General features: G+C 34.8%; 1 protein-coding gene across 1 annotated transcript; it reads right to left on the bottom strand.

The window, feature by feature from the left end:
• Nucleotides 1-3,903: 3,903 nt before the first annotated feature.
• On the bottom strand, nucleotides 3,904-19,318 carry LOC142340675 (uncharacterized). Its single transcript, XM_075391404.1, has 2 exons — nucleotides 18,706-19,318; nucleotides 3,904-4,106 (listed from the first exon to the last, which is right to left on the bottom strand). The coding sequence occupies exons 1-2, from the start codon at nucleotides 19,316-19,318 to the stop codon at nucleotides 3,904-3,906; spliced, it is 816 nt and encodes a 271-aa protein (XP_075247519.1).
• Nucleotides 19,319-19,375: the final 57 nt, after the last annotated feature.

The following is a 19,375-nucleotide window of genomic DNA, read 5'->3' as shown; positions in this document are numbered from 1 at the left end:
CAAGATTAAGTCCGCGACCCAAGGCACGTTTTAACTAGAATAAACAGACCCTACCTCAGACCCAAGGCATCTATGCAGAAACAGTTCGAATTTTGCTATACTAAATGCGCAATCGAAATTAGCCTGGTCGCACTGTTTACCTGTTTCCGCGATCCAATTTGGTCTTGTCAATCCTTTCTTGGCTCTGGGACCTCATCTTTTTAGCCAAATTATCGGATAAAAAATTATCAACCAAAAAGTTTGCTGCCAACAATAGAAAAATTGATCTCTATTGAACCCTTGGTATGTTTTATTGAGAGCGTCAGGCAAGATTAGGAGGAGACTATTGCAGAAACCAAAGCTGTGTTAATTGATCAAAAACGCGTTTGATACAGTTAAACATAGTATCCTCTTGGACAAACTAAACACCTTGGGATTGAGGGGTCACATGCAAAAATTATTGCAATCTTATCTAAAAATGGCAACAATGTGTAATTCAAAAAATGTATACTCCAATTTTGCAGAAGTCGATTATGGGGTACCACAATGATCAGTACTTGAACCACTTCTTTTTCTTGTGTATATAAACGGCATAGATGATTACTGTAGTCAGAACTGTTTCACCTTATACGCTGACGATACTGTTGTTAAACAAAAAGCGGAATAAACAACTGAAGCTTTCAGCCAATCTTTAAACCTGTTTAGTGATTACATCATAAAAAAACTGACTATGAACAACAAAATAACTTGCCTTATGAACATGAAAGCAAGACGGAGAAGTTAACAGCAACAACTTAAGAAAAAAAACCTAACTCAGAAAGCATCGCTGAAAAACTTAGGTATAGAATTGGATAACAATCTAAATTTCGGCGAACATATTAAAAACCGTTGCTGAAAACTCAACAAATTCTCAGGACTTTTTTACCGGCTCAGACCAATTTTAAATGTTGAACAACTGTTATAAATATACAAAGTGTATGTCCAGCCTGTTGTGACCTATGGCCTACTAGTCTATGGAACGAGCAACAAAACCCTTATTTCGCCACTGGAGTAAAAAAACAAATTACCAGAATTATTTATAACAAGCCTAAATCAACGTCTACTTGCATGGAAGCCGAATCAAATCACATTAACTCCATAAGAGTTATGCGCATTTTTGAACTGCTCGAAAAATTAGCTGAAAATTTGAGAGCAGAATTCCAAATTGATTGTCGCAAAATATAATTACGAGGAAAGAAATTAGTACACTGCAATCAAAAAGAGTCCAATCAAAGCAACTAAAAACTGCAAAAAAAAGCAGCGGCCTAAGTCTTAAAAGATTAGGAGCAAGAATACGAAAATTGCTTAACTTCATTTTAAAGTCTGTCATAATTTTATTTTGGAAGTGCAACAGATGAGTGCAAGAGAACTGAAGCGATTCTTATCAAGTTTGAGGGACAACTTTTTTGTGGACAGTCTGGAACTTTTTGCTTTGTTTTATTAACAAAACTCGATAGATTTCGTAAAATTCAAGTTTACGTTTTGAGGTTTCCCCCTATTTTCCCTTGCTATGATACGCCACTCATTTTCGCCACTGATCATAGTAATCGTACTGGTCATCACTTGAATAGGACCCCTTGAACCTATTGATGACCTGTCGAGTAGATTTCAAATTATGGTACATGATTTATACCATATGTGTTGCAAACAATTGTGCATCCTACTCGAGAACAATTTATTATCTTTATTATAACCGAAAGACAGACAGGACTCAAATAATTGCCATAAACTATGTAACGAAGGACTGCTAATTCCTATTTTGATTATCAAGTTAAGTTCTATGTACACAATCACAAATAAATTGATTAAAAAATAACGGAGCGCTCAGCGGCTAGAGAGGTGAATAACTTAAAAAATATATGATAAAACTAAGGGCTGTTTTTTAAATATTTTTTACTTGGTTTGACTCAAAATATTTCAAAAGATAGCTGGCAGACAGCCAAAAATAGCCGCGATAGACGCTTGTGGCCCTTCAAGGAATTGAACCAATTAAAAAATAAGATTGAAAGATTGACCACCAGTCCATTAATAGATCACTAGAATTTCTGAGTTAGATTCGGACTGTGATTTTAATGGGACACATACCATCTCTAGGGAAAACATCCTAAGAGCTTTTCAAAATTAATATTCCAAATTCAAAACTTGAGACCCTGACACTTAAGAATCAGAGCCAACACGTTTGGCACTACTTAGATGTGCACTATTGATCTTTAACTAGAAAATGTTCAAAAAGATTTAAATTCATCAAGTGAGTTTAGAAGTCAATTTTTTAGTGAGGTAAGTCACGCAATTGACCTAAAAGCAAAAAAAGTCATGCACCCAAATACTAACCGCGAAACAGTGGAAGTCACTGAAACTGAAAAAGTCAATGGTCGCAAAAATCAACGATGGAGACCACGAATTAAAAAAAATAGCATGCCAGTCGTGATTTATAATCCAGAGAAATGATTTATCTTTGTCATGATAAAAAGTAAGCCGTGTTAAATGTCCATTGAGAACAATTACTTTGACACCATTGAGATTGAGCAATTTTACCGCAAGAAAAAATCAATCACGACTGAAAAATCAGATCTATTTCTAAAATTCAAGATCAAAGTTAAAAAACGACTAAGAAATCACGCCGCTAATTAAAGGCCCTTGTTTCTCATTATCAAACAATGGAAGCTGTCATTTATGAGGTTAAGTGATAAGACAGCAATAAGTTCAACAAATACCTGCAAAACTCAAAAAATCAATAAAAGTTTTTTTTAAAAAACGGGCACCATATAAGTCAAAGAAAGCAATAGTCATGAAATTTAAGCAAAAAAAGATTTTTCGGAAACTAATCAAAACGGTCACTAATGGGACAAGGATATAAAAAAAAATTAACAACAAAAAATGGCAAAGCTCAAAAATTCTAAAATATTTCTTGAAAACAACTGTTTTCAAAGTCATAGAAGTTATTAGTTTTGAGCAGAATCGATTTAATTGACTAAAATAACTCCTATTAGCAACCTAAGAGGCCTTTTATTAATGAGAGTAAACGATAAGACAACAAAAATTACAAAAGTACAACAAAAACTCAAAACTTTATTTGGTTCTTTTGCGCCTTAACATCAACCAATGATACCTGTCATTGATGATACTAAGTGATAAAACAGAAATAATTTTTGAGAGTGAACAAAATCAAATATTCTTTAATGTTTTTCGACAAAAAAGTGTTCAGACCATAAAAACTTTCAACGCCCCTTGATGAGTTCTAGCAATTTCAACTAGGCACAATTAGAACATATATGTATCATACTAAAAGCATTCTAGCAAAAAAACTCAAACTGACGCACGTTAAAAATTCCCTCTCAAAGACCGAAAATTTGTTCAAACACCAATTTCTGACTCCAATTTAAAGGTAGTTTGAAAAAATATGACGCCCTATACCAACTCTAATTTTCGCTTCCTTCAGTACTTCAGAGTGACTAAAATCACGACTCTAATTTGAATTCTCACTGAAGTGAAAAGCCGAAAAAACGTGACGATATCTTTAAAAAAAGACAGCACACCAATACAATCTAAATCCTTTGGATTGTAATAAAAAACTACGATGTCCTCAATAATAGCCTCTATCGCTTCGCGGCTATTAATAAACGTAAATTATAACTATTTTGACTTTTTTAATTGCAATTGAAGATCCTAATTACTTTTAATCGTATGTTTGTATGCATAATTGTTTTTGATGGTGTATGATATCAAACCTATTCTGCTGAGATGAAAATCTCTGAGAGAATTGAAAGCTATCAAAACGGTCATTTCGTAAAAACTGGTATCTAGAAATTTCGAAATGGATTCAAATCATGCTTAAATAAGGTTATTTCCTAAAAATAAGAGTCAAAACCTAGCATTTGGAAAGTTTTAAGGGAGAATTTCGAGTGCGGCTCGCCTGTTCCCTTTTGACTCCTTCCTCCGAGCTTTCTTTGAGCGTAGGCTCTCCCTCCTGGCTGCCACCATGCTGGGGTACCATGGCTTGTCCTTCTCAATTCTGTCTCTATAGGGCACATACTTAGTGGTACTGATTCCATATCTCTTCAGGGTTTCAGGGTCCATTGCTCCATCCACTTAAAACAAAAAACTCTCATTACCATGCAAGCATAAATTCATAATTGGTTTTTGTTGATGTTAACCTAGTTGTCTTTAGAGAATCCATCAGCATGAGATATTTGGTATACAAAAAGGAAACTGCAGTTGGAAAACCATAGATAGCAAATTTTATACTTTTTTTCGTTTTATCACGTGAATATCGTTTTTTATTTGGCTCGGTTGAGTTTCTTCAAACTTGTTTATATATAGGATATGTGAAAAAAATCAACTTGAAAAAGAAATTTGGGGCGTAGTATATTCGGCGAAAACTCAATTAGGTAAAAAAGAATTTTAGTAGCCATTAGGTGAAAATACTTAACTAAGGTTTTCTGGAAATTATTTGAATACCAATAAAAACACTCAAAAGAGGTACTGCAATATCCTATTGATGTTATAATTTAATAAGGTTGCTGTAACAATTGACTTCAAAAAATAGCTGCCCAATAATCAAATAATTACCAGATCTTTGGAGTTTTTAGCAATTTTACAATGTTGTTTAACCCCCAACTCCCGCAACTTATCTTGCCTTTGAATACCAATAAAAACACTCAAAAGAGGTACTGCAATATCCTATTGATGTTATAATTTAATAAGGTTGCTGTAACAATTGACTTCAAAAAATAGCTGCCCAATAATCAAATAATTACCAGATCTTTGGAGTTTTTAGCAATTTTACAATGTTGTTTAACCCCCAACTCCCGCAATTTATCTTGCCTTTTTCTCCACCAGTAGTTCTAAATTATCTCTAAACTTTATTTCTAATTACTTCAAACATTCTCTATTTGTGCCTTGTCACTTTTTTAACCAAAATTTTTGACTGAAGCGACATGAAGCAGAGTAAAAGAGCTCCATAACATTGAACAAAATGATTCAATTGGTATATACTTTTGAATTGTTTAAAGACGACTGTTGGGGATTGTACTGAAAATGGGAACTTTTATCCCAAAAATCAAAAGGGAACTTTTGTCCCGAAATAAAAAAGGGATGTTTTATCCCACTTTTTAAATGGGAAATTAATTCCCATATTACTGACTATAAATAGGAAGCACATTTTTATATCAATCAGTTAGTTAGCTGATATTCTTTTCTTCAATCGTTACCAAATATTTGTCCAACAGTTGATTAAGTAAATAATTTAACATATGATATCAATTTTGCTTAAATCTTTGTTTATATTGTACCACCCAAACTGTTCTTATAATAAAAGTTTAAATTCCATGCCTTTTATCTTAAGAACATTAAAGCCAAACTATCTTTGTATACTCCCAATGAAGCGGCGAGTATAAATTGGTGCGACCAGTGAGGCTCACTCAAGGTTAGTAAATTCTATGTTCTAAAGACTCTAACTTTAATCTTTAACTTAAATAAAATCTGCTGCGAGGCAAAAAAACTTAGGGAAAATTTCCAAGTTGTCTCATTTCTATGTTCTGACTTAAATAAGTCGAACTTAACACTTTGTTTTAAATTCTATGTTAAAATTGTATCAGCTATTTCTAAAATTTTCTATCTTTCCTCAGTTATCTGACTTCAAAAAAAGACTTAGAAAAATTTCTAAGTTCTCAAATAAAAATAAATTGTGCCCAGAGGACGTAATTCTTAGACTATCTAAAGTCGTCTCTGGTACTTACAAAAATACTTAACTTATCCTAGATAAAATAAAGACTTGGCAACGTCCAAGTATTTTAAATAAAAATGGCTGATGCTCCTATTTCTCTGAGTAATGTATCTTTAACTACTTTTTCAGGTAACGATCCAAGTCAGAGTGCTCTTGACTTTTGGAATTTTGTTGATCAAAAAGTAAAATTTTCCTTAGGAGTTGTTCCTACCGATCCTGATAAGAAAAAGAATTATGAAAATAGACAGAGATCACTATTTGGGTCCCTTTTAACCGATACGGCCTTAGAATGGTTTAATACCGTTGATGAGGCTAAAGTCTTAAATGATATTAAAAGCGACTTTCTTGATAGATTTACCGACGGTCGTGATAAATTTAAGCATAGATTAGAAGAAGAAAATGCTTCTAGACAAGAAATTGAATTAATAAAAAATTATTTTCTTAGAGTCAAGCACGCTGTTGATAAAGGTTGGCCTAAAGATTTAACAAATGTAGCTAATGCTAATCGAGATCAAGAAGCAGTAATACATTCTAGACAAAGAGAACAGAAATATATTGATTTCGCTATAAGGGGAGTACAACCCCCCTCACTAAAGCGAAAAGATCACGAACGGCGCATCAAGAAACCTAACGAAAGTTGCGATGATTTAGAAGAACATCTAATAACACAAGATTTAACTTGTATAGTTATTAATGAGAATTCGGCTAAACAACCTTCAGACAAAATATCGTCCTTAGAGACTCAAATTAAGGAACTTACAAGCTTGATAAAAAGCAACGAAGTTAGTGCTATACAAGGTATAAACATATTCAATAGAGACCCGAATTTAAAGGGACGAGCCAATAATACTAGATTCTGTGAGTATTGTAGAAATCACGGAAATTCTATTTCTACTTGTAACAAAAAGAAGTTAGACGACGAGGTGCAAAAGGTTAGAAAGGAATTATTAGAGCAAAAAGAGACTAAGCCTATATTTAGTAAAAACTACAGACGAGGCGCTTGGAATAACAATCAATACAATAGTAGAAATAATACTTATAACAACCGAGCCCAAAACCCAAACTCCTTCTATAATAACCAGAACAGTTACAAGAACGGCAATAGGTTTAATCAAAATAAGCAATATGACCAAAGATTTCCCCGAGAAAATTCATTTCGGCGAAATGAATATGCTGCTAAACAATTCTATGAGCGTGAAAACAGCAAATTCAATAGAAATCAAGCGCATAGTAATATAAGGCCTACTTTACAACAAGACAAAAAGTCTTATAATACACAAAATGAAAACAATGTTCGTTGGATTCAACAAGAAGAAAACAATGTTGATTATTGTGACGCTATCTCAGATTTATTTTCTTTAAACTAATACGGTCTCCGAAAAATAAGAATAGCACATCAAATCCGAAAGCCCGAATTTTCTTGAACTTATATCATTTTGCGACCGGAGACAATAAAAAACATAGTGGCTTAGAAATCGACTTCATGATAGATCCAGGGTCAACATGCACTATAATCAATTACCCCACATTTATTGAGCTTAATCAGTTGGGGCAACAAATAAACATCCAGACTTCAGGCAAAAAAACAAAAACTTATAACGGTTCTGAATTACGCATGATAGGCTACACTATACTAACCTCGTACTTTGATACAGACGGGAAATATAAAGCAAATCATAGAGTATGGGTTACTGAGGAGAAAACTTCTAATTTATTAGGAGTCGATTTTTGTCATACATTTCCTAAAGCACTATACTTTGATATTCCGGCAGTAGAACTGAAGACTAGCGATAAAGGAGTTCTTAGTTATAGCTCGCTAAATAATGAAAAGGAAAATCCCCAAGTATCCAAATTGAACGCAGTGATAATACATCAGCCTCTACATATCCCACCTAAGTCTACATTTCTCTACAAGCATAAGTGTAGTGAGCAAGATATCTTTCCGAAAGGCACTTCTTTTGTACCTAATAGAACTACAGTAAAAACCGAGTTGGGCTTTATAAACACTATTTGTACTAAGAAAGAAAAACATATTCCCCTACTTATTGAAAACCAAAAAAATCATCAAGTTACACTAAATAAAGGGATAATTGGATTTACTATATGTGACATTACAAACAACGCACAAAAATATAGTATTCGCGACTGTAACGAATTCTCTTATTCTGTTATCAATAGATGCGAAGAGCTTGATAGTTGTTTTATGCTAAATACAACTGCAAATACTATATCCGAATCCACTGACCTAACCGCTGAATGCATTAGGTTATATTAATTTTGACGAGCATTCAATTTTCGACGCCAATATGACTATTAATCATACTATATCTAGAGACTTAGTATTAGACAACAGCTTTACTGCCTACCTTATTTAAAGATATCCCAACTTAAAGAGAAATATTCTACAATACTTTAAAAGTGTTGGATCGGAGAATGAGGCGGACCACGAACTAATACATTTTCAAGATGAGTATAGTCAGCAAATGATATATAGCTTTGTAATGAAGGAATATTATAACTCTCCCCCATACGAAGCAAAGAGAACTTGTTCAGTATTTTGCGAACTACAAAAGACACTTATGCTTGACGGCATAAGATGTGTTGCTTTGCCTATAATAGCATGTGGCGGAGACCCCAGATTATGGAAAAGAATAGCTAAGGAATTAGAGGAGCACTTTAAGCACACAGCAATAACTATTTATGTATACATTAGTGGCAAAGAATTACAATTAATAAATAATATAGAAAATCGTCCTCTCACTGACGAGCATATCGCCGAAATAATGGAGCTATCCGTAGGAGAACTAGTAGAGAAATGTGAAAACGAGAATGAAATTACAACTGACTATTCTAAAGAGGCAAAAAGGATATGCCAACCCAAATCAAAAGAAAAATTTTCAACATTCCGCTCAGCTTATCAAGTAAAAGAAATAATAGATAAATTTACTACGAATGTACATGCTGGACAAAATACTCATTTCAATAAAATGGAATCCTTACAAAAATAAGAGAGCTAGATGAACAAGACGATATGAAAAGCTTGTTCGTTAACCCAATTATAATCCTCCCCAAGAAGGATTACGTCAAACTAGTAATAGATGCTCGCTATCTAAATTCTATTACTGACACTAGTAACTCAAGTTGGCCGTTAGAACCACTACAAGTTCTAATATCCCAAGTAAATGGATCATATTTTACAAGCAGCGATCTTTCTTGTGCATATCATTAAGTGCCACTAACTCCCGAGACACAAAAATTAACAGGATTTATAATAGGAGGAAGACAGTATACTTATCAAGTCGGCTTCTAAGGATTAAAACCACTACCCAAATTCTTTAGTAAATTCATGCCCTATGCATTCGGACCTCTAATAAAAGAAAAGAAGGCTATCACATATATTGACGACACACTACTACAATCTAATACTAAAGAGGAAATGCTCAATATAATAAAAGACTATCATGCTCTATTAAGAAAGGCTAACTTAAAAGCCGCACCGGATAAAACATTTTTCTTTTAACGAAGAGTAAAGTTTCTCGGTCACGTTATATCGGAAACTACACTTTCTCCAGTTATATCGCGTATTGACGACATTAGGAATTTAAAGACCCCGGAATCAAAGACTGATGTTCTTAGCGTATTCGGAGCAATGGGATTCTACTCAAATTATGTGATAAATTTTCATATAGATGCTAAGCCCGTGTACGATTTAACAAGAGGCGATGTAAATTTCAAATGGGAAGAAGAACACGAGAAAGTATTCAATATATTAAAAGAAAAATTCGCACATGATATATCCTTAGCAATTCCAAATGCGAACTACCCCTTTCATTTACATGCTGACTCGTCTAACTTAGGCACTGGTTGTATACTTATACAAAAATTCCCTGATAGGAAGAGAATTGTATCAGCGAACTCTAGAGTGTTTGACAAAGCTGAACAGAAAATGTCCCCACAGCAGAGAGACAGTTATGCGGAATAATATCCGCACTACAAACGTACGAATTCTATTTAATAGGCTCCCCATTTCCTATATATCCGTTTTGCGATCACAGGCCAATACTATTTTTATGGTCTAGGTGCGGACAACTTTCGCACAGATATTTCAAATATCAAGTCGTCCTAACTAAATTTCAGAACTTGAAAATTATATACACCGAAGGCAAGAACTTAGCATTTCCTGATTTATTGAGTAGACAAGTCCCAATAGAGGAAGCAAAGAATTTTCAGATTGAACAAAAGATATAAATTTTTACACTTCGGATTTAAAGCCAGTCTCTTACTCTGTGTTGCACAAAGAGGATAAAACAAACTCGTCTAACGATTCTTATCCCATACTAGCTCAAGTACAAGGTGGAACAAGAAAAGTAATGAATATGTCAGAAAACGATTTTAGTATATCTGACGCACCCGAAGTATTTACAGACTCCTGTAATGCTATACATAATGTAGCCGACTATTTCAATTTTGGCAAAAATATAAATCAAATAGTTAAGCTCACAGATAGTAAACAATTGGATAATAGATATAGTGAAATACAAGAAGAAATAAATTATGTAGAATTGGACGACTCAGGATATAATGACGACGAATTTAGTGACGTCATAGATAATTTAGTCGATCCAACATTGATACATGCACTAGAGAAGGCAAAAGAAATCTACAAAGAGCGTACAAAGAATTATACTATCATAGAGTCAACAGCACTGCATAACGAGAATGTTAAATCAGATTGCTCTGATTTGCTAACGAAGTTAACCGAATTTGCTAAAAAGGCACAACTAGATTTTGACACTATACTACAAGAACAAAGTAAAGACCCTGTATTACACATAGTACGGAAAAGGATAGAATCAGGCCACGAACCTGAACACTACTATATGACTCGACAGTGTAAAGCACTAAAGGCTTACAAGAGTATATATATAAGTTACTACTACTAGATGAGAGTTATAAACTACTATGTTACAATAAACCTAATGAGAACGGTTCGTTCGAACTAAAGATATGTATTCCTATCTCACTTTTTCTTAAGTGTTTCGAGCTAGCGCATAGTAACCCTATGAGTGGCCACCGTGGCGATGCCTGTAGCTTAAATAATATATCCAGATTCTTTTATTGGCCTGGAATGTATAATTGGGTTACGATGTTAATCCACGATCGCTTAGATTGTCAAAAAAAGTAAAAGACATAATTTAAACGAAGCACCTTTACAGCAATGGGGTGAATTGGAGACAACTCCCTTCCAGACTATACATATCGACCATAAAGGACCTTTTCGGACTTCTAGTAATGGCAAGCACTACTGTCTTGTAGCTGTAGACTCTTTTCTTAGATATGTACAAGTATATGCTGTTAAGTCCGCTAATTCTGACGAGAATATAAAGCAAATGGAGAAGTTTATAACTCGCTTCGGAATGACTCAGCACAAAGTACATGATAATGGTACTGCCTTTATAAGTAGTGATTTTGTAAACTGTACATTTGAGCTTGGAATTACACTGAGGCCACGAACGGCGTATTCCCCTTGGACTTGACTAATGGGAAAGTAGAAATCCAAAATAAGCACCATACAAACCATCTCAGGCACTCTCTAAACACTACTGGAAACAATTGGGCAAAATTTGTTGACAAATTTGCATTTGCGCATAATACAGCAGTGAATTATAGTACTGGTTATACGCCGTACGAGATTATATTCGGAGCAAAACCACAAATACCTATTTCACTTAGACTAGGATTGCTGCGGGATAATAAGCAGAATTGTATATCTCAATATTGTCAGGACTTGCCGTCACACACACATTGTAAAAATTCGTGTAAAATGAAAAGGTAGATAATCTATTACAAAATAGATTATCCAATACTGTACCACAACGTGAGACAGATTTTAAGAACATATATTGTAACACTTAAACTCATTGTAGTCAAGTTACAAATAAAGCCCATGAATACAGAAACAGATTTAAACTCGGACGACCAATCAGCATTGGAAGCAAAGTTCTACTATAGAATCATTCTAAAAGCTTACTTATATCTAAGAAGCTACAATCACTTCGGTCCGGTCCATACACTAATACAAAACATATAACTAATACAACATATGAAATACAAGGAGACGAGACCCAACAAAAAAGGGTAGTGCATAGGAATCATATAGTAGAATACTTTCCGAAAGAAAGAGAAATACAACCCCTTATTGCCGATTATACTACTGTATATGCTGAACCCGAACAATTCTATGATAATTATAACAGGCATTACATAGGCAAATTTAACACTACTCAACCTAGTAATAATATGCACTATATGCCTTGGTCAGTATTCAACAATATTGAAACGCCGCTGCAACCCCCAAATAGTAGACCCACTAATACTGCTTCTACTAATACCACTACTAGATGTAGTAGCAACAACCCAGCGATTGATTCCGGCATTGACACATTAGGACTCCGAACGTTATTTAATACACAACAACAAGTTACGTCGCCTAGTAAGTCATTTAGGCCACAGTATACATCTACCCCATATCCAAAAGGACCTCTTAGTTATCCACAAACACCTCATTCCCCCCAACCATTAGCACATGATACAAGTCCCTTTAACTTTCAGAGCACTTTACGAGTCATTACTACACAACCTACAACCCGACTAGCTAATAAATCAGTAAATGAAAAGTTATGTCCTACTGAGACCAGAAGGTCAGGCAGACAAGCAGTTGCTACAAAGTTATTTAATGATCCTATTCCATGGTACGCTTTAAAAGATCAAAAGAAAAAAAAACATAAAGTACACGCAAATACTCTTACAGAACTAAATGATTTTATTATTAGCCAGTCAAATTCTAGCATTTATAAATAAAAGAGGAATAAAAATTCCAATTCTGAAAACCAATAACAAACGAAAACTTGAATAGAAAAATGGGACAAATATTCCAAAACAATGAAAACAAATGAATTTGCACAAACTGGTTTACAAAATGGGAATATCTTCCCAGCCAATAAAAAGGAAGAAACCGTCACTAAAAATGGGAGTATTTGAGACATGTTTCCAAAGTGAGATTGAACAGCCCATTTTCCATAGTATAAATAGGGAAGCAAAAACACCAAAAATCATTCTTCCTTCTTCATCTCTCTGTCAACGACTAAATGTTTATTAGAATCAACGGCAAACTAGCCAAATTGAAATCCACTTTCTTTCCTGTTAACGATTTAAGCGTTATTTACGCTACTTTCCTCTTTTCCGATTTAACCACAGAGACTTTTCTAGTGAAAGACACATCAAGTCTATTCGCCGTCTTAAAATTCAACTTCGATTATAAAATCCCTTCAAGCATTCATACCTTCACTAACATAATTGAATATTAAGATGAATTCAGAGCAACAAACAGTTGAGCTAACCAGCTTTCAGTTCCCCGAGCCCGATCCAGAAGTGTTGGACGAAATAATTCAGGTGTGTAAATTTAAAAATCTTCTTTCTTCACTGTTAGCAAATTTCTATCCTTTCAATATAAGAGTACCTGTTATTGTACCTCTAATAATTTCCGCACTACTCTCAATTAATGGCGCGAATGAAGACTCTAAAGCGAATTTAAAAATACTCTAAAGAAAGTAAAAGTAGGACTCTTCGATTGCTCTAAGATGGATTCTAATAAAATGTATTCATTAAACAAAATAGCTCCGTGTGATATCGAGACCGAGAAAAATAAAGTAAGTGAGGCAACCGCTACTATTATGCAGCGCAATTACAAGACTAAATTAGAAGCCACTATGTGTAAAGCTACACGTCAACGCCTAAAGTGGTATTGTAATACTTTTGACGATAGTGGATTATCCGCTACACAAGCAACTATCAGTTCCGATATTAAATCAACTGCCGAGCAATGTCTCGAAGCTAAGAAAACAGGCTCTGCAACTATTAACACTAACAAAGTTCCATTTACTAAAAATGTAAAGAAACAAACAGTAATAAATAAGGGCGACATTAGTGATAAATACAGTAATGAGTGCACAGAAACAGGATGGATCTACCACGATACTTAAGAGACATTTATGCAAGATATTAAATTACTAGTAAATTTAGAAGATGGAACAGTAAATAACCACTATAATATTCCCCTGCCTTGTAGCCTAAACAAAAATGGCTGTGATAGTGGATCAACTGATCCGTATGCATATACATAGGAAAATAGAGAAAATTGTATAATAAAAGAATTACACACAGCTCCAGTAAAAATGATACAAATGGATAGAAAATATTATATAGTAAGAGAATATGAAACGGAGCCCGAAACAACAGAAGCTGTTATTAGACGTGCGCAACCAATTAAAGGGCCACGAAATACCTTCATTTTTCAGATTTATAATAATCCACAGTCAATTTGTGACTCAAACAAAATAATCTATCCTACTCCTTATAGCTTTTTATACATATATTACGACGGAGGATTCGATATGGATACAGGAAAATCAAAAAAACCAATTCCAAGTGTTGTAAAAAATACTTATATAAATGGCACAAAAGGCAAATTTCTTTTAAAACGGACTTCATACAGAGATGGAGAACCAAGTGTTGATTTGGAATCAGGAATAAATTATGAGGCCCAGATGGGAACGAAATATGATTATTACGAATATACTAACATAAGAAGACTACAACTTTTAGATTTACAAATGATAAAAACTGATTGTGAGTTAGAACGTGCTATCAAAAGTACAAATCTAGTCTATTCACATAGTAATCCACGTATGGCTGGATTCTTACTAACAAATAATCGTTCAATGTTCTTAGAGACAAACGATAATGTTGCATGGCTATATCATTGCCCACAATATTTTTCACCATTACAAATAATGGACAAATTTTATAAAAGAATTCCAATAATGTATCTAACTAAAATACATTCCGTTGATCCAATTACTAGAACGACGTATACTAGCGCCGATGAACGATCGTGTGAAGATAAACACGATTATTTATTTCAATTAGACATTGAAGATAATAACTCCTGGGTTGAATTAACACCAGGTATAACTAGAGTCAAAGGAACTTCTGTTTTTGAGCATAATCTTGCTCCACAAAGATTAACCAAATACAAATTCCAGGACAGCGATGAAATATATTTATATACTGATCAAGAAATAAAGAAATTTTGGCGCGGAATTAAATTTAACAACGAAATGAAAAATGCTATACAAACTTTCTCTAAAGAACTAAAGTGAGGATAGACCTTATCTTAACTATCCAATGAGAACAGTCTTCTTAGACTCTTTTATTTCTCCTAACTTCTTTGATAACCGCTATATAGAAATGTTTGGTTATACACAATTTATATTAGAGCAATGCGGAATTTATTTTGCCGCTTTTCTTTTCCTGAAATTTGTTATCCAAATTGTTGTAACAATTGTAAAAGCCCTACAGATACATAAAATAACTGGAGCTTCTGTTAATTTTGGCAAAATCATTTTATTTGCCACTTACAATATTCTGTTCACTTCTATTATGACTTCTATCTTTAAAAGTGAGACAACCAATGACAAACAGCCAGATGACGCTGAGCATTTAGTAACTGAAATGAAAGAAACGCATTTTAATCTATATCCACATATTCCGCAACCATTATATAGTGCAATTAGAAATGAGAGAAATGAAAACAATGAAGAAAATGGAGATAATCCAATTTCTCCCGTCTAAAAGCAATAATGACTATAAAAAATATACGAATATAAATAAAAAACACAAAAAATTAGTTTGTTTTGTATATAATTAAATATCTTATCCATAAAACACACTTATATTGTTTCTATTTTTAAAATTTAGGTTACGAAGGTGACAATGATATGCCAGATCTAGATGACTTCATTCTTCCAGACACCTTTGAGGAACTAAGGGGGGGACAACCACAGCAACAACCAGTGTAAGCCACACCAGGAAAAAGTATGCAAAACTTCAATACCGGGAGAGGAGAGAAAAAAATTGACATGACAGAAGTAACCATTGCCCCAACAGCTACACATTTAAAACCGCAAAACAGCAAAAGTATGCCCTATCCAACCACGAATCCTCACCATGAGTCGACGACTAGAAAAGCAGAAGTTCAGTGAGGAAAGAACAAGAAGTAGACAATTCCGAGGACACCCAAATTTCGACTGGGGCCTACAGTACAGAATGCTACCCAAAGGAAATGTATATAAGATTCAATCTTATAATTTGAAAATGAAAACGTATCGCCCGAAAAACATAGCACTTGACAAACAGAATTTAACAGTCCCATATCAGTTTATAACAGCGGATCTCAACAATGAACGGGATACTTACACACTAGGACTCAAACAAAACTTTTTACGAGAAAAGAAGAAAAACGCAAATTTGTTGAATCGAATCAAACTTTTAAAAAATAAAATCAATGAACTCGAAGGAAGCCAAAACTAAAAACTTTTGCTCTTAATTTTTGTTTGTTATAAACACTGTTGTAAATTTTATATAAATTTCTACCTAAACTGGTATATCCGGCCAGTCACAATAAAACCTGCCTAGTCGCCTGTTGAGATGTATTGAAAGTGGGAACTTTTATCCCAAAAATAAAAAGGGAACTTTTGTCCCAAAATAAAAAAGGGATGTTTTATCCCACTTTTTAAATGGGAAATTAATTCCCATATTACTGACTATAAATAGGAAGCACATTTTTATATCAATCAGTTAGTTAGCTGATATTCATTTCTTCAATCGTTACCAAATATTTGTCCAACAGTTGATTAAGTAAATAATTTAACATATAATATCAATTTTGCTTAAATCTTTGTCTATATTGTACCACCCAAACTGTTCTTATAATAAAATTTTAAATTCCATTCCTTTTATCTTTAGAACATCAAAGCCAAACTATCTTTGTATACTCCCATTTAAGCGGCGAGTATAGGATACTTGACAAAATTACAGCATCGAATTAATTATGAAGTACCTTTTTAAAGTGTTTTAATTGCTGTTCGGCTAATTTTCACAATACTTTTTTCAGAATTTTAGCCTAATGGCTACAAAAATTTCGCTCGACTAGTCGAGTTTTTGCCTAATATCCCATCCCCCACAAATTTCTTGCCAAATTGACAAATTTGTAGGAATTCCTTTTACTTTAAATGACTTTTCGTTGAAAACTTTTCTTACAACTCCCGGTTAGCACTGATTTTTAAAGTTTTAAAAATGATATGGCATAAATGAAATCGGATCAAATTATTGAGAAAAGTGAAGAGTATTTGGTTGTTGCATCCTCTTCAACTTATTGTGTGTAGTTATTGTTTGCACTCCCTCTCCCCAGATGCACGTGTCATATTATTCCAAAAAGAATTACTATGTAAGGGCACGTGTTCTGTAGCGGGGGTGCATAACGTACTGGGGGCACAAACCAAAAAGACTATTTTTCTAAGTTTCTCTGAATTCTTGAGGTAATCATGAAAGGCATGACTACTCACTTTGTTTGCAGCGTAAATTGGTTGCTGCATTGTTTTTCAAAATTTTCTGCTTTGTATCTAAAAAACGGAGAATTTTTTGCAAATTTTTAATTAAAAGGAAGATTCTGAGAATAGCTATTTCATCTTGCAAAAGATGACAATTTACATGGTTTTTAATTTGGTTGCGTTATATGAAGTTGGATCTTAAAAGAGATTGGGATCTTTTCCGTTTGTGCCCCCCCCCCCCCCCCCAGCTTAGTGGGTGCATATTATTTGCAACCCCCAGACGCACGTGCAATATTTTTACATAATGATTTACTATGTAATGACACGTGCTCTGTCACTGGGGGGAGCATAACGTACTGGGGGGCACAAACGGAAAAGATCCAGAGATTGTAATCACGCTTTCCCCCTGAAAATTTGCCTGATGTTAAGCTTCGCAACATGGATAACGAAAAGAACGTTTTTTCAGTACAAAGTGGTTTTTTGCAAACTTGGGACATCTGTTGGAACATTCTGGGCTACGCACAGTTCCGTACGAGCTGTCTTGTTTTAGTTTACAATTATGGGCAAACTATTTGATTATCTTCTTAATTTACTTAGTTCGAGAAACGATCACTTACAAATTAAAGGAATTAGAACTTATTTACATACTATTTACCCCCACCAACTTCGAACACGGTAGAACATCGGCAGCTGCACAAAGTTCTGGTAGCGGCAATCAGGGGTCTATACGCTTGCAGCCCATCGTAGAAATATATTGGGCACTGTGGTATAATTATTGAATGGAAAATGAGGAGCTACCCGCCACCTTTTCGCTAATCGCTAAAGCACTCGGGAGTCTAAAAATTTGTGTCTTTCCCATTATAGCCCCCCAGCTTAGTGATCATATAGCGTATAGCACCCCCAATCATGGTATTTATACAATAAGGGGGGCTATAGTTTCGTGGAGGAGGGGCTTTAATGGCTTTAAAGACTCGGAAATTCTGCTGTGCAACAATTCAGAGTTTGCGCCCGTTTGTGCCCCCAGCTTAGTGGGTGCATATTATTTACAGACCCAGACGCACGCGCCTTATTTTTACATAATGATTTACTATGTAATGGCACGTAGCTGGGGGTGCATAACGTATTGGGGCACAAACGGAAAAGATCCCATACTTGAGAAACAGTTTCTGTGGCGTTTCCCCCTCTGGAGGATGGAAATTCTCTCAACTAGCCGTCAGCTGGCCGGCTCAGCTTACGTACCCCCTCCCTCTCACAGTATAAGAACACATAACGAAGCCTCATTTTTACTGGCCGAACAGAAGAAACTTGGGCGCAATAGTTTGTTTTGGGACCTAAGTAACAGAGAGTAATTTGGACCGGAGTTGATAGATAAAAATGTTGCTTGATATCTCGGGTCTCGCATTACAGCCCCCACGAAATTATACCCCCCATTATGGTACGTTATAAGACCAATAAGCTTGGAGGTGGAAGGAGGATGCTGTAATGGGATAAAGACCCTATATATCTACATACCTAGTGGATTTTCAAGAGCTCCTGGAACGTCGTCAAGTCTATCGGCACTCACATCTTCACCTTCAGCCTCCAGTTCATCCAGCACTCTATTGTAGTTCCTCACCTTGTCTGACAACTTTTGAACGACTTTAATAGCAGCAGCTAATGCCATCTTCTCCGAATCTTTCGGAATGTTTATACAAAAGTTTATAATCTCAGTTTGTGCTACCGCTTTTTTGTAATCCAAGTTGCCTTGCTCGCATGCTAAGCAGTTATCACTACTGGGTTGTCGTCTCAGGCGCGCAAACTTGCCCAGTGTCTTGTCGTAAAATTTCGTAGCCGAATCCACCAGTGAGTCATAAGTGTTGAGACACCAAACCCAAACAATTCTGGCACCTATATAAACACGGTATCTGGTCTTTCGGGGTAATTTTTTCCATAGAATTCTGCCTAAGATTGTTGTCAGAATTACTGACGTCACATGAGCTGTGATAATGATGCTCGCTTTCTCCCAGCTTTCTTGAGAATTTTTATTTTCAGTCAATCGTTTCAGGTAGATTTCGGTGTTGAGTTTCAGCATTAGAATAGAAACACTGTAGAAAACACAGACTGAAATCAACAACGAGATGATCATTTTAGTTCAACTCCGGCAACTGTACCTAACATAAGAGCCGAATCCGATAATTTCGCT

Source organism: Convolutriloba macropyga, chromosome 1 (assembly GCF_964194025.1).
Source record: "Convolutriloba macropyga chromosome 1, txConMacr16.3, whole genome shotgun sequence".
Lineage (NCBI taxonomy): Eukaryota > Metazoa > Xenacoelomorpha > Acoela > Convolutidae > Convolutriloba > Convolutriloba macropyga.
Note: the sequence above shows the minus strand (reverse complement) of the source record. Positions and strands in the feature narration are given on the sequence as shown.